This window comes from Belonocnema kinseyi, chromosome 4 (genome assembly GCF_010883055.1).
Source record: "Belonocnema kinseyi isolate 2016_QV_RU_SX_M_011 chromosome 4, B_treatae_v1, whole genome shotgun sequence".
NCBI classification, from domain to species: Eukaryota; Metazoa; Arthropoda; class Insecta; order Hymenoptera; family Cynipidae; genus Belonocnema; species Belonocnema kinseyi.
Window position 1 is genome coordinate 52349797 of NC_046660.1, and position 13337 is coordinate 52363133.

At 31.0% G+C, this 13337-nt stretch overlaps 1 protein-coding gene across 1 annotated transcript; it reads right to left on the minus strand.

The window, feature by feature from the left end:
* Window positions 1–495: 495 nt before the first annotated feature.
* On the minus strand, window positions 496–11566 carry LOC117170897 (carbonic anhydrase 6-like). Its single transcript, XM_033357943.1, has 8 exons — window positions 11512–11566; window positions 11207–11398; window positions 11024–11130; window positions 10722–10756; window positions 10521–10626; window positions 9508–9741; window positions 1353–1455; window positions 496–590 (listed from the first exon to the last, which is right to left on the minus strand). The coding sequence occupies exons 1-8, from the start codon at window positions 11564–11566 to the stop codon at window positions 496–498; spliced, it is 927 nt and encodes a 308-aa protein (XP_033213834.1).
* Window positions 11567–13337: the final 1771 nt, after the last annotated feature.

Here is a 13337-nt window from a genome sequence, read left to right on the forward strand (position 1 = left end):
GTGGATGATTTTAGTAACATGGTTCATCAGCTTTCTGGTTCTATTTCCTTTTTTATATTAAGTTTATCGACCTAATTTGCACCTTAATTTGCTGACATGCATATCCAACCTGATCTTCCATGGTGGATATCGATCCCTTGCTGGGAGAAAAACTGCATTTGCAGGCCTAGTTTTCCGGTCCAACGTTCTAACGGTTGCCACAGCTGCACAGTATACAAGAATTGGACCTCTAACGCAGTTTGTGCTACGTTCAAATACGTAGGTAAAACCTTGCTATCGAGATGTGCTATTAGTGCACGCAGATCATTTTTGATTTAAATTTAGGCAGAGAATGTCTTAGTGTTGGTTCTACATATCGAAACTCTAGTAAAGCATGACCAAAATTCCTTTCCAGGTGCTATAGTTTTTCTGAGATTTTCCTATCCACATCATCGTTAGTAATATCCGGATGTGGTTCTAATGGATCCGGTGCATGATGTTCTTCATCCCTAGCACCTATGCCTTCAGAATAATCAGGTATTCGATATCCACATCTTCCAAGGCAAAGACATCAATGGGAAGCTGTTGTTCAACTTCCATTTTGATAGCAGCTATTTCAACAGCCAAAATCAGTCTGTTTACAGATATTGAGCTTTTTTAATCTGCCAGATTCTGCTCATTTATTTTTGTGGCTAGCTCCGAGTATTTAAGTAAGAAGAGTCTATGATGTTCTCTCCTCACACTTTTACAACATTTCTCTGCCAAAAAATAAAGGCGCATACCATCTCTGTTCATATGGTATGTCCATCTTCGTCGCTTTTTTTGTTGCTGAACCTCTGATTCTGCCTCTGGTTGTATAAGCTCATCCACCTTTGGAGGATGTGGTGGTGTTGGATCATCTATCGGTTGAGGAAGAACATCAATTGCTCCTGCTTGACCGTTTGACGCGGATTACTCTAACTGATGTTAATTGCTGTCGTTTTCCCACGCCAAATCAATCTGTTGTTTAATCTCCATTGCTCGCTCTTCTGTAACATGTAGATTAGTTCTGATGTCCTTCATCTTAGCGATAAGATCTCTTAGTGCGACTTTTTGTATATTAGTATACTTTGCAGCACATTTTGTTCTTAAATTGTATCCTTTTTCCATTTTTGTTTAAAACTTCGTACTTTCGTAATAGGGACGCACTAATTCCTCTTTCATTATGGTATCCCAATTGATGCTCTCCCACGGTATTGCTGTCAAGGTTATCAACTGCAAATAGCTAGCGCTAGCCAAAGCATCCTGAGCAGGCACAGTTGATGTTCCACTGCTTACCGCTTGTCGCAGATGTTTTTGATGGTCAGCTGTTTGATTAGTGAGATCTGCCTGACCATCTCGCAGCTCACCATCGCTATCGTTTTCCACGCTGTGGCCCCCAGCTGTGGCTCCAGGTGCGCCCCGACGATCCTTGGGAAGCGACAAGTGATTGAAAATCTTTAATATATTCTTCATTTTTCATTGATGGGTTTTGGTGTTCTACGTAGTCCCTCTCCTTTTCGTTATCAGCCTATTTGGCATGGGAAACCCTGTCGGTAGCAATGCTACCGCCAACATTGCCGTCAAAGTCATGAGAGGAGAGCTTAAGCTCTACCGCGACATCAACGCGGAACACCTTCGGTAGGTTTTCCGTAATTATAAAAATAATAAACATTTTTGTGTTAAAATGTTGTCACAGGATTATACTGCCCGATATATCAGAGGCAGTTTTGTTTAGAGTTGGATTTTCATTTGATCATTTTGCACGGGGCTGTCCCCGTATATATCATTAGTCACGGACGCATTTTTATAATGCAATCAAGTGACCTCATGAGAGCAGTCTGCCCAGACATATTAGACTAAGCTTTGTTTTCACCCCATCATTGACGGACTGGGTTGAAGTTCAGTACACGATGGGGAGAGATATAAAGCTTAAGGTGGGTTCCGAACTACCACAACCTCGGTAAATGTACATTTGAATTTTTCAGAGGTACCGGCTTAGAGATCCAACCCCGGACCTCTGAGGTGAAGTCCGAATGTCTAACCAACTGAGCCACCGAGGCTCATAATTAATTAATACGCCAATAAGACTATAACCTACAATTAATTACACCATGAATTACCTACTTCTTTCGGGGTAGGAGGTTCATTGATTCTCATTGATTTTGAAATTCAATAGCTTATCCAAAACGTTGTTTTTTCTTCATCTTTCCCATAAAAATGCATAATTCAGGGATTAGTACTTAATTGTCTTCAAATAAAAATATTAATTTAAAAAAGTACTAACTTTTCAACAACAAAAAAAGTTACTCTCAGCATTCGTTAATTAGATAATAACTTCCAGGAAAACCTTAATTTTATTTATTTATCAGGGGAAAAAATTAAACATGTAAGATTTGTTTAAACACTTTCAAAATATGTTAAATTAAAAATATTACCTATAACCTTCATAAAAGGTATCACTGATTCAAAAAATAATATATTTTCAGGATTGACAGGGAAAAAATGGCTTAAGACAATAATAATTTAAAATTTTTAAAATATTTTAAGATTATTTGATAATATTTGTTAAATAGTTTAAATCTTATCGAAATATTTCAAGTCTTTAGAAAATCATTGAAATCATTGAGAAGAGTTTCCTGAATCTTTAAAAATCTTTTAAATATTTATGAATAATTTGTAAACTATAAAATTTTGGTGAAACCATGGGGAAATCATTAATGCTTTTGTGAAGTCTTTTAAATCTTTTCAAAATTTTGGCAAAATATTTGTAATCTTTGGACATGTTTCCACAATATTTGTAATATTCTTGAAATATTTGTGAAATAATTAAAACCGTTGCGAGATTATTGAATTCTTTGTGCAATATTTGAAATATATCGTAATTTTTTATAAAATAATTAAAGTATGTGTGTTATCTTTGAGAAACCATTAAAGCCTTTATAAATTCTTTTAAACCTATCTAAAATATATATTATTTATGCACGATTTCTATCTAGTACCAACCCCTTGTATTGTACCCGGAAATTAACCCAAAAAATAGAAAATAGCACTCTACACTTTAATGACTCAACTGACTCAACCGTTCTACAGAGAGATATAAGTGTCTTACTGATTTACAGCGAAATTCCACTGATTCTAATTAAGAAAGAAGTTTCTAGTCACATTCAAGGCGAAGTACGTTAAAACTTATTTTCAGTTGACTGAAAACTTATTATTTATGGAAACAATTGTTCCCCCTTTCAATCCTGAAGATGCATTATTTTTCGAATAAATGATACCGTTCATGAAAATGAACAGTAACATTTTCATTTAAAATATTTTTAAATTGTTGAAGCAAACGCGTTCTGTGTTTGTCGCCTACCAGAACTACTTTTTTACGTGTATGTCCATTTGAAATTAGTCCTTTTGACCGGTTTTAGTTGAAGAAATATTCGAAGAAAGAAAACGAAATAATATGAAAATCGGAAATCGTGTAATGAAAAATTTATGCATAAGGGAGCTCGGACGTACGTTTTCTTATATGAATTGTTGCAAAATACACATTATATAAGTTTAAAAAACACTGTCATGCATCAAAATTGATTTTTAAAACATTTTTTTACATAGTTCATCATTTGTATCCTTCTCTAGACTATGCTACGCATATTTCTAAAACATTACACAGGGTTTTTATATTTTACTCTGAGTAATTGCAATTTCTTTTTCCAAAAAACGTTGATTTTCAGTTAGTAAAAACGTCGATTTTTTCCATCAAAAGTGATGATCAGATTAATTAGATTTGTAACCAGAATAGCGGTTATCATTCATTTTTATAAACTATTGTATTTTGCTTTTTTTTATTGTTTTTTATTTGGGACTCTTAAGCCTTGATTAAAACAATCCAAAGCTGGGCACGATTTAATCCTCTATCGCCACCTAAGATCCGTGCCTGAATTCCCTTCCTCCAAACGTACGCTTGTTTATGCTATTTTTACTCGGAGAATCAGTATGTCGCATTTTTACTCGAAAGAAATTTTGATCCGTTTTTACTCGGAAGATTTTTTTGTTCCCTTTTTATTTCGAAAAACTTATACTCCATTTTTACTCCAAAATATTATATGTCCTGTTTTTACTTTCAGCCGCTGAATTATATTCTAAACCTCACTAACACATATTTTTTCAATTGCGTCATATAGCATTTCCCCATTACTATTTTTCATGTTGACAAATTCTGTACTTTTATTTTCTTTCATTTTTTTATAAAGGAGTTTCTTGCTTCCTTTAAAGCCGTTTTGTATTTTCTTAACTTCTTCTGCTCTAATTTTATCTTTTCTTTTCTTAATTGATCGTCTGAGTATTCTCTTTTTGTGTCTGCAATTATTTATAAGTCAATTTCTTTCCTCATCGCTAAGACCTGCAACGTTCAAAGTTCTCCTGTACGCTTCTTATATCTTTGTTGTTCATAAGCGCCTCCCAGGTTGCCTTATCTATGCTTTCAAATATTTTATTTCGGAAATCTATTCGCACATTCGGTTTCTGTAGGTTCTCAATTTTTATTCGCTTTTGTTTTGTTTTCTTTGTTCTCTTTTATCTCCATGCCCGACCTAAGTTTATTTTGGAGATCAGAAGGTTATGATCAGTGTCGCATTCAGAACCCATCATGACCCTTGGATCTTTAAATCTCTCTTAGCCTTTCATCCGCAACAACAAAGTCAATTATACTTTAGCTTTTTCTTTAGACCAGGTGTACAGACCCCTTTCTAAACATAGACCAACTAATCTATCTCCGTTATAGTTTGTTCTTGGATCCGCAAAATTACCTAATACTATTTCTGTATCCTGACTTTCGATGCTTACCCATCCGTTTATGTCATCTAGCAAAATTAAACTTTCCCCATGTTCGCAAAAATTAATTGCCATTTAAGATGTTCCAGAAGGCGTCTTTTACTTCTCTGGGATCACTATCAACTGGCGCGTAGCATGCTATGATAAGTATCCTTCTGATTCCTACTTTCATTCTAGCCCACAGCAGTCTGGGAGATAAGAAGTCATGATCTCCGAAATGCTGCTTCGCTCTTTCACTCAAAATCAGACCAACTCCTTGCCTACCATGTGATTCACTGCCTACTCCTGACCGTATTTCAAATCCGCCTTTCACGACCCCATTTTCTATATTTCCAGGAAAATTTATTATGTTCAAAATGTTAATTTGTTAAATATATTCATATAGAGAAATAATATCAAATTTGCTTAAGCTATTACTTCAGTTTATTAAAAATTAGATTTAAATCAAATTAAAATTGATGTATTTATAAAGACTAAAAAAAATTGATAACGAAGCTCGCGAAAATATTGCAAACTTATTACAATTCCTAAATAAATTTGAAAGTCATTTATTTAACATAATAATTAGGGTTCAAACCATTCACAGATTTAGAAAATGCGATACTGAATTCTTGAATTTAGAAAAAAATTAGAAAAATTTAACAGAATTATGGATCTTCAGTTTTCTTTTAATTTCGAAGATTTCAAGGGATTCCAAGTATATAAAAGGATTTCCAGGGCTTTTTTGGGATTTCAACCTATTTCCCGGAATATATCCAAAAAATTTGGAGAAATTAAAATCAGCATTCGAACAGGAAATTTTTTAAAGAAATTGTAATTGTGAGTTTGTACTGGAAGTTTTTTATTTTAAATAAATTTTGAACTAAACAAGAGAAATTACAAATTTTAAACCCTTCTAAATTGGATCTGGAAATGTTTCAAAATAATTCAAATTCTAAGATGATACGAATTATGAAATTGTAGCTAGTTTTGAGCTAGATCTGCAAATTTTGAATAAGGGTCATGAGACTTGTTTTAAGTTTTTGAGACGAACCACTTTGCTCTTTTGATTGTATTTTCATCTTATCTTGATTTTATAGAAAACTGTAAATTATGATTTTTCAAAAAAAGGTATCCAATTTTCTTTGTGACAAGACCCATTTATCTAAGCTTAAAATTATTTAAACAATGTAGCATATTAATAAAAGTGGCATTTATTTATAAAAAATTTCTCATCAACAAATCTGAGATACCGTGTGCCAAGAGAATAGTAACAAATAGTTTCTACATTGATTTTTGTTAATAAGTAAATGATAAAATGTAAAATAATACATAGAATAAAAAATCTTATCGAATAAATGTATTTTATTTTTTAATTTGTTTCTTTGCTTTATTATTTCACAACAATCTAATTGTTTAAATTCGGGAATTTCATACTTTTACATTGGAAACGTTATTTCTCGAATTTTCTTTTCTTCTAGAGTTTTCAAATTTCGTAATATCATAAACTTTAAAGGTATTTTACTCACCTAGAATTTTAAATTTTCCGCGACTTTTTATATTCGTGAATTTCATATTTTGTGTAATAGCTTTTTTGGAAATATCGTTAATTTTACTCACTAATTATTAATAGTATAAGACGGCTGAAAAATCCGAAAAAAGAAGATTACGGAACTTTAAAATCCCAAAAAAAGAAAATATTCGAAATAGAAAATTTGCGATATTACACAATACCCTTGCTGGGACAATATACTAGAAAAATATTTATGGTCGGGAGCCCACCTGACACTGGTTAGAATACGTTTCGTGCAAGCATTGCACATTTTTCAAGGGTCTTCACATTATCAAAGACGTAATTATGGATACTAGATGAATTATCATTTGAAAAGTATAATTTAAAGACTTATTACATACATTTTTCAAGAATTGAAATAAATTATTATAGATTAAAAAACACAGTGAAAAGACAGTTCATATTGATACTAAATAAATTGATATTGTCAACATTAAATTAAAAGTAGTCTTAGAGAAATTACGATTTATAGAAAAAAAAACTGAAGCCAATTTTATAACGATTTGCACGGAAAAGTAGAAAAAGGTCCATTCAAAAACTTTCACATTACTTTCAAGTAAACTTTTATATTTACTCTATAAGCACGCAATACTTTGATTATCAAACAAAAAATATTATAATTTGAAGAACATATTCAATTGAAAACAACAATTTAGTCGATTTTTTTAGTTCTACTCACCGATTCTTTGGCAGGTTTTTATATTTTTCTTTGACATTTTCATGCAACATCCTCAAACATATTTCACGACTGTGAGAATCTTTAGAAAGTTTAAAAATTATTTCAGGGTCGCCAGGTGAATTAGCAATGAAAATCTGCCCGCTTGGCGGGCACACTCTCGTGGCGTGCTGTGCGCGCGACTCGCAAGATTAAGCGCGCCCATGGCGCACAACTGTTGGTAATTTGGTGATTGTGAATTCTCTTTTGCGAAAGCTTCTTTGGCTTTAACGAACACAATCTCATCACGTATCTCGTGTTTCGCACTCGAAACATGATAATTATCTTTTAGGGCATTCAAAATCAATATCTTTCTTTTCTCAACTTTTTTTCATATCGTGCGTTATTTAGCATAAAATGTTTATTTGATTGTTTTTTGTAATTTTGTAATTGCTATACCTCGGAATTTATGGTTTGGTGAAAAAAAGTAATTAGAATAAATGTTTCGGCTTTTTGAATATTGTGAATATCCGTAGAGAGATTTTTTGAGTTTTGCAAAAAGTGGTCTCAAAAATATTCAAAATTACCTTTAGTTTGGGACACTAAAAGAGTGTATCAAAAGCCAACCTTATAAATTAATTTTTTTTATTTATTACTCATAGAGGGCAGGCGTAGGTACATACATACATACAGAAATACAAACAGGCAGACATATTTTTAAAAACCTGTTTTTACAAATAAACAACGGTAGCTAGGATTTTAAAACTTTCCAAACAACTTTTTCGTCTTTTAAGGAACAATTTTTTCTATTTGATTTTTCTCAAAAGATCATTTTAAGAAAATTATCCGCTGTTCCCTTCTTGCATCCGTGATTTCAGAAACTTTTTTTTTTAAGGTCACTGTGCTATGTTTCAAAAACAGCCTGATGGACAATACTTGTCCGCGCAAATTCTGCTATTGTGCCTTTTTGTTAGCGATCCTTCAATTTTTGAAGATTTTCCGGTACTTTAACCAAAAATCACTAGGTTTTAAGGAATCTTTAAAATTTTCAACAATCTTAGGTCGTTGAAGCTAGGCTGCTAAACAAGATTTTAAGTAATTTTTAAGAGCTTTGAAAATCCTCCGAATTTTTTTTAATATTTCAACTAACTTGAAATATTTTGCCGTATTTAAAAATATTTCAAGAGATTTTTAGAATATTACAATTTTTTAAAGGATTTTCTTTGGATTTAAATAGCTTTAAGGGATTTAAGAAACAATTTTATAAAGTTTAAACAAATTCACTCTAAATTTTGGATTTCACCAGTTCTATTTAGTCTCAGTATATCTAAATGATTCCACGTGATTTTTTAAGGTTTCTGAAGACTTGAATCAATTTACGGCATTTTAATAGATCTCAAGGGATTTCAAATTACTCTAAAACATTTGAAATCTGAGTGGCTGTTTAATAAATTTCAATAATCTGAAGTGGTTGCAAAGGATCTCAGGATATTTGATAAATTTCCAAGTAATTATAAAGCGCTTTAAATTTTTTGTAAATATTGCATGAAATTTCGAATATTAAAAACGAAGGAAAGAAAAAAAAAGATTTGGAATATTTTAGGGAACTTTAAAAGATTACAAGGCATTTGCAAAAGTTACGAAATGTATGAAAAGATTTCACATAACCTATATTTTATTATATTGTTTATTATTATAATATTTTCATGTAATTTTAAAAGAATATTCTTTCAAGAACAACATTCTTTGGCACCAAGATATGTTTTTTTTAATGAATGCTCAAAACTTTTAATTATATTATAAATAGTGGAACAGAATTTTGTATACGATTAAATTAAAGTTCAATGTGCTTAGTAATGTTGGGCAAATTGAAATTCTATTCAATATAAAAATCAAGTACGCAAAAACAGGATTTTTTGTGTCCACTCCATTGTATAAGTATATTAACCTAGATATAGATTTTATTTTGAAAGGGTTTGGATAGGAGGAAATTTTGTAATAATTCATAACTAGATGTGAAAAATCGGGGATATATACTTAAAATAAGAAAGAGCTTTTGATGCAACCAAAATACTTTATTTCATTTTATAATTAACATTTACATTGATTTTTTAACTTTGAAGACAAAAAAACCTATATTCATACTATGTAACTCTCACCGTCTTCAGCCGGATTTTTCTTAGAGGCACTCGCATTTGCTTGAACGTTTTGTGAAAGGAGAGGAAAACTGCAGAAAACCTTTCCCGAGCGCAACCTCTTATCGAAAATTACTCCTTTTATACTTGCCAAGTATACACCGAGTAAACTTTACGTTTGTTTAAGTCTTGGGTAGGTCTAACATTCGACGTGTCTCCCTCTGCCAATTTAATTTTTGAAAATTCATTTATCTAAAATGAATGCAAATACAAAGTAGTGATAGTGAACAAAATATAAAATTTATTTTTCTTATCTATTTCTAAAAAATGTATATTCTTACCAGGCTTTTGGGAATTGCACCACGATTCCCCACTAGGAACCAAGCCACAGATTCCGAGCAAGGTGGATAGTCTAACGAGCCTTCGTAAAAAGTAAAGGGAACCATACTACTCATGTTTTTAATATAATTTGCCAAGGGAAATGGAGGTACATTTGCCGTAGATTTTAGGGATCGCACCTTATGCAAACTTCCTTCAAATTTATCCAGAAAATTTTCGGGATTGTCATATCGACTCTGAAATTTTAAGATTGTGTCATTAAGGTAGTTGTTCTGCCAAACGTCAGATATCAGAAAAATACTTTTTCTATGATTTTAAGAGCAGAATTTTATAAATTGACGATTAATTTTTTCCTGAAAAACATTATCTACAATTCTTCTATTTCCAAATTTGAAAATAACTTAATAATATTACAATATAATTATTTGTGTAAAAAATGCATTTATAAAAAAATGTTTTAGTCATTTAGAGATATAGAAGATGGACAGAAAAAAATTCAATTGCAAAAAACATCGTTCAAATTAATATTTCTTTGTGTATATTTAAAAATTTTTCATAACACATAATGTTTTCTAGATAGAATGACATCAGTTACAATATTTTTATTATTAAAATTAAGAGATTAACTATTTTTTTCAGATATCAGATTTTCAGATTTAAGCTATTCCAATAAATTACAAAGGTTTTAGGGCATGTTTATAACTTGTAAACAATTTTTTAAAGTTTAAAAAAGTTTTAAAGTATTTTAAAAGATTTGAAATGATGTAGGTTATTTACGAAATAATTGCTGTCATACATTTTTTGTATAAAATTTTCCTTACAGGGCAAAGCTACATTCTGGGATTGGAAGGGATATTATCAGATATCCAAACATTAGAATGGCTGTAAGGGAAATAGTTGCCTAATCCCCCCGTATTTTCTCATGGTTAGTTTTTTTCAGTATAAAATTTGTTTAGTATTTTGTAGAAATAAACAATAAGAAAAGCATTTAAACTAATTAATTTGCACTTCTTACCGAGAACTCCAGGCTGAATACTGCAAGACCACCCTTTTTTGATTCTGCTTTATCAAATGATTTCAAATCTGTTCTATAAAAAAACATATGCATCTCCATATCCTGTCTGTTGAAAAAAAAATTATTGTATGAAATTCAATATCGGACGTTTTTGTCACTGCTAACACAAATAAAATTATCAGGACAAAATTATTTACTCACCTTTCCATCGGGACCAATTCTTCCGAGTGAGACCACTTTTTATTCGTGCAAGTAAAATGAATTATCATTAATATGATTATTATTTTCCTTAAAGGTTTTAATCATTACTATTCTAAAATTAATAGATAAAAACCGTTTCCATTTTAAAGGAACAGCTTATACTTAATGTAGGTCGAGGTGACATAGTCTTTTCAAAAGTTTCAACATATTACATTATCATTCTGTCAATAAAGTTAAAAATACGAAAACATCGCGTTCTTTGAAAAAACTTTTGTATTTGTCAAAAAATATTGAATATTTACCCCTTTTGGGTCCCAAAGAAAAGTGGCTTTTCCAAATACGTATTTCCCACGAAGGGGTCCACCAGAACAACTTGGAGCGTCTCCAGTCCATTCGGCTGTCATTTCCACTAAATTATAGGAAATGTTAGAAAAATTTACGAAATATAATCAAATGCGTAAATTTAAATAAGCAGCGTGTAATACCAGTATGGCCAGTATTTTTTATGGTCAATTTCTTTGGGGACTTTTCAAAGTTTGTAAGTTTGAGTGGTGTTTTCTTCCAGTCAGGAAAGCCCATAACGCTAGGTGATTTAATAAATATGGGAGATTGATTTTTTCCATTACATTTTGAATATTTTTTACCCCAATTTTTAGCATTCTTGTAACTAAATGCATCTGCAAAAAACAAAACAAAAATCATAAAGCTTTCTGATAAGATCAGATCCAAATTTTTGTTGGAAAAGAAAGAATGAAATATGTTTAAAAAAAGGTTTAAAAATATCACTTACTCGCTCTTAAGGTGATAATGAAAAGAACAGTGGCCACCAAGTGTAGCTGATACATATTGAAGCTCTGCATACTTTAAAATAATGTGAAAAAATACAATATTACAACTAGATTTTTATACGGATGTTTTAAGTCTTATTTATTTCTTGATTTTCTTCAAGATCTGGGAGCGTGATGAATAGATTGTACAGTCTTCAAACCTGATTCTAGTATTTTGAAGAAAGAATTCGCCCTTGAAAAATTGACTTTAAATAAACCGAGGTTCTTATCTCTCTTATCTTGTTTTCTTAAAGTCTGCTTTAAGTGACTTTTTTTAGTGATTTAGATTTAGTGACTTTCTGCTCCCCGCGTAGAAGAAACTATTAACACCCCTCACAAACACACACAAACATACACACACACACGATAATGTATGTAGGGAAGAAGTAAGAGGACTGAGAGTAAAATGAGTAAAATAGGGTGATCCAAAAAGCGGTTCTCTTGCAACAGGCCCCCCCCCCTCTGCAAAAAAACGTTTCCATTTCCGCAGAAATATAATCCGTAACTTTTTCTCGAAATTCGAATGTTGACACCTGCCAGCGGGCATTTTAAAATCCCATTTAATTAACGTTATGAATTTAAAAAAAAATTAACTCATGTTCCGGAGTGGTATCGAAACATGCCATCATTTGTAGGCATTCACAAAAAAATGTTTTTAAAGAATATTTTTTTCTGATTGAGGTGTAATTTTTTTCATTTCTTGGAGTAGTAACATTTTTTAAAAACATTATGTAATTATTCAAACAATTAATTATTGTCTATTTCCAAATTTCCAACAATTAAGTCAGAGATATAAACTTTCTTTTTGAATGAATATCCTATGCTACGGTTTGTTTAATAATTACGTGATTTTGATACATTTATTTTAATATTAATTAAATTTTTATTTGTTTGAACAATATTTATTTTCCTTAGCAGTTTTTTTATAACAAAAAATAAAATAAAATTGAACAAAAATAAATATGTTTCTGACTGTATAGTGTATAAAAATAATACATTAACCACTTTTAATTATTTAAACAAATATAATTTGCTGAAATAATTACTTACCCAAAAATACGTTTAAGATCATATTTTTTCATTTAAACCTAATATTAAATAATTTTGTGGAGCAGCAAATTTTCTTCAAAGCTGGATATTATTTGTTATACAATTGATTATTGTTTTTGTCTTCAAACTTGCTACTCCTCGAAATCATTCAATATTATTTTTAATTCTGAAAATACGATGTGAAACATGTTTTTGTACAAATAATTTTTTTTTTTAAATTGTTTTTGTTCAAAAACTTAAAAACTGGCACTATATTTTGTTTAACATCAGTTCAGTTTTTTGAAAATTTAAAATTTCCGTATGGTAATTAAATGGGATTTTAAAGTGCCCGTGGCACATATTAATATTAGAATTTCGTAGAAAAATTACGGACTTTCTTTCTCCGGAAATAAAAACTTGAAGGGGGGGGGGGCTCTAGAGTGATAAAAATATTGCAATGCATTTTTGGACCACCCTAGTGTTCAACTAAAAACTCAAAGGCAAACTGAAGATTTCAGAAAAAGTCTCTTACTTCAATTATGCAAAATTGTAAAAAACACTGCAACTTTCTATTATTATTCTAGACGAACATTGCAAAATTTGCAAAACGCAATTTTTCAACAATGGGTTTTTTTAGGGCCCCAGACAACAAACCTGCCTGGGAGAAATTCGAAACATATTTTTTTATTCGTATTTGATGGCTGAATACTATTTTTAATGTTTAGATATTCTGACATGGTAGGCGTTAACAATTGATCCA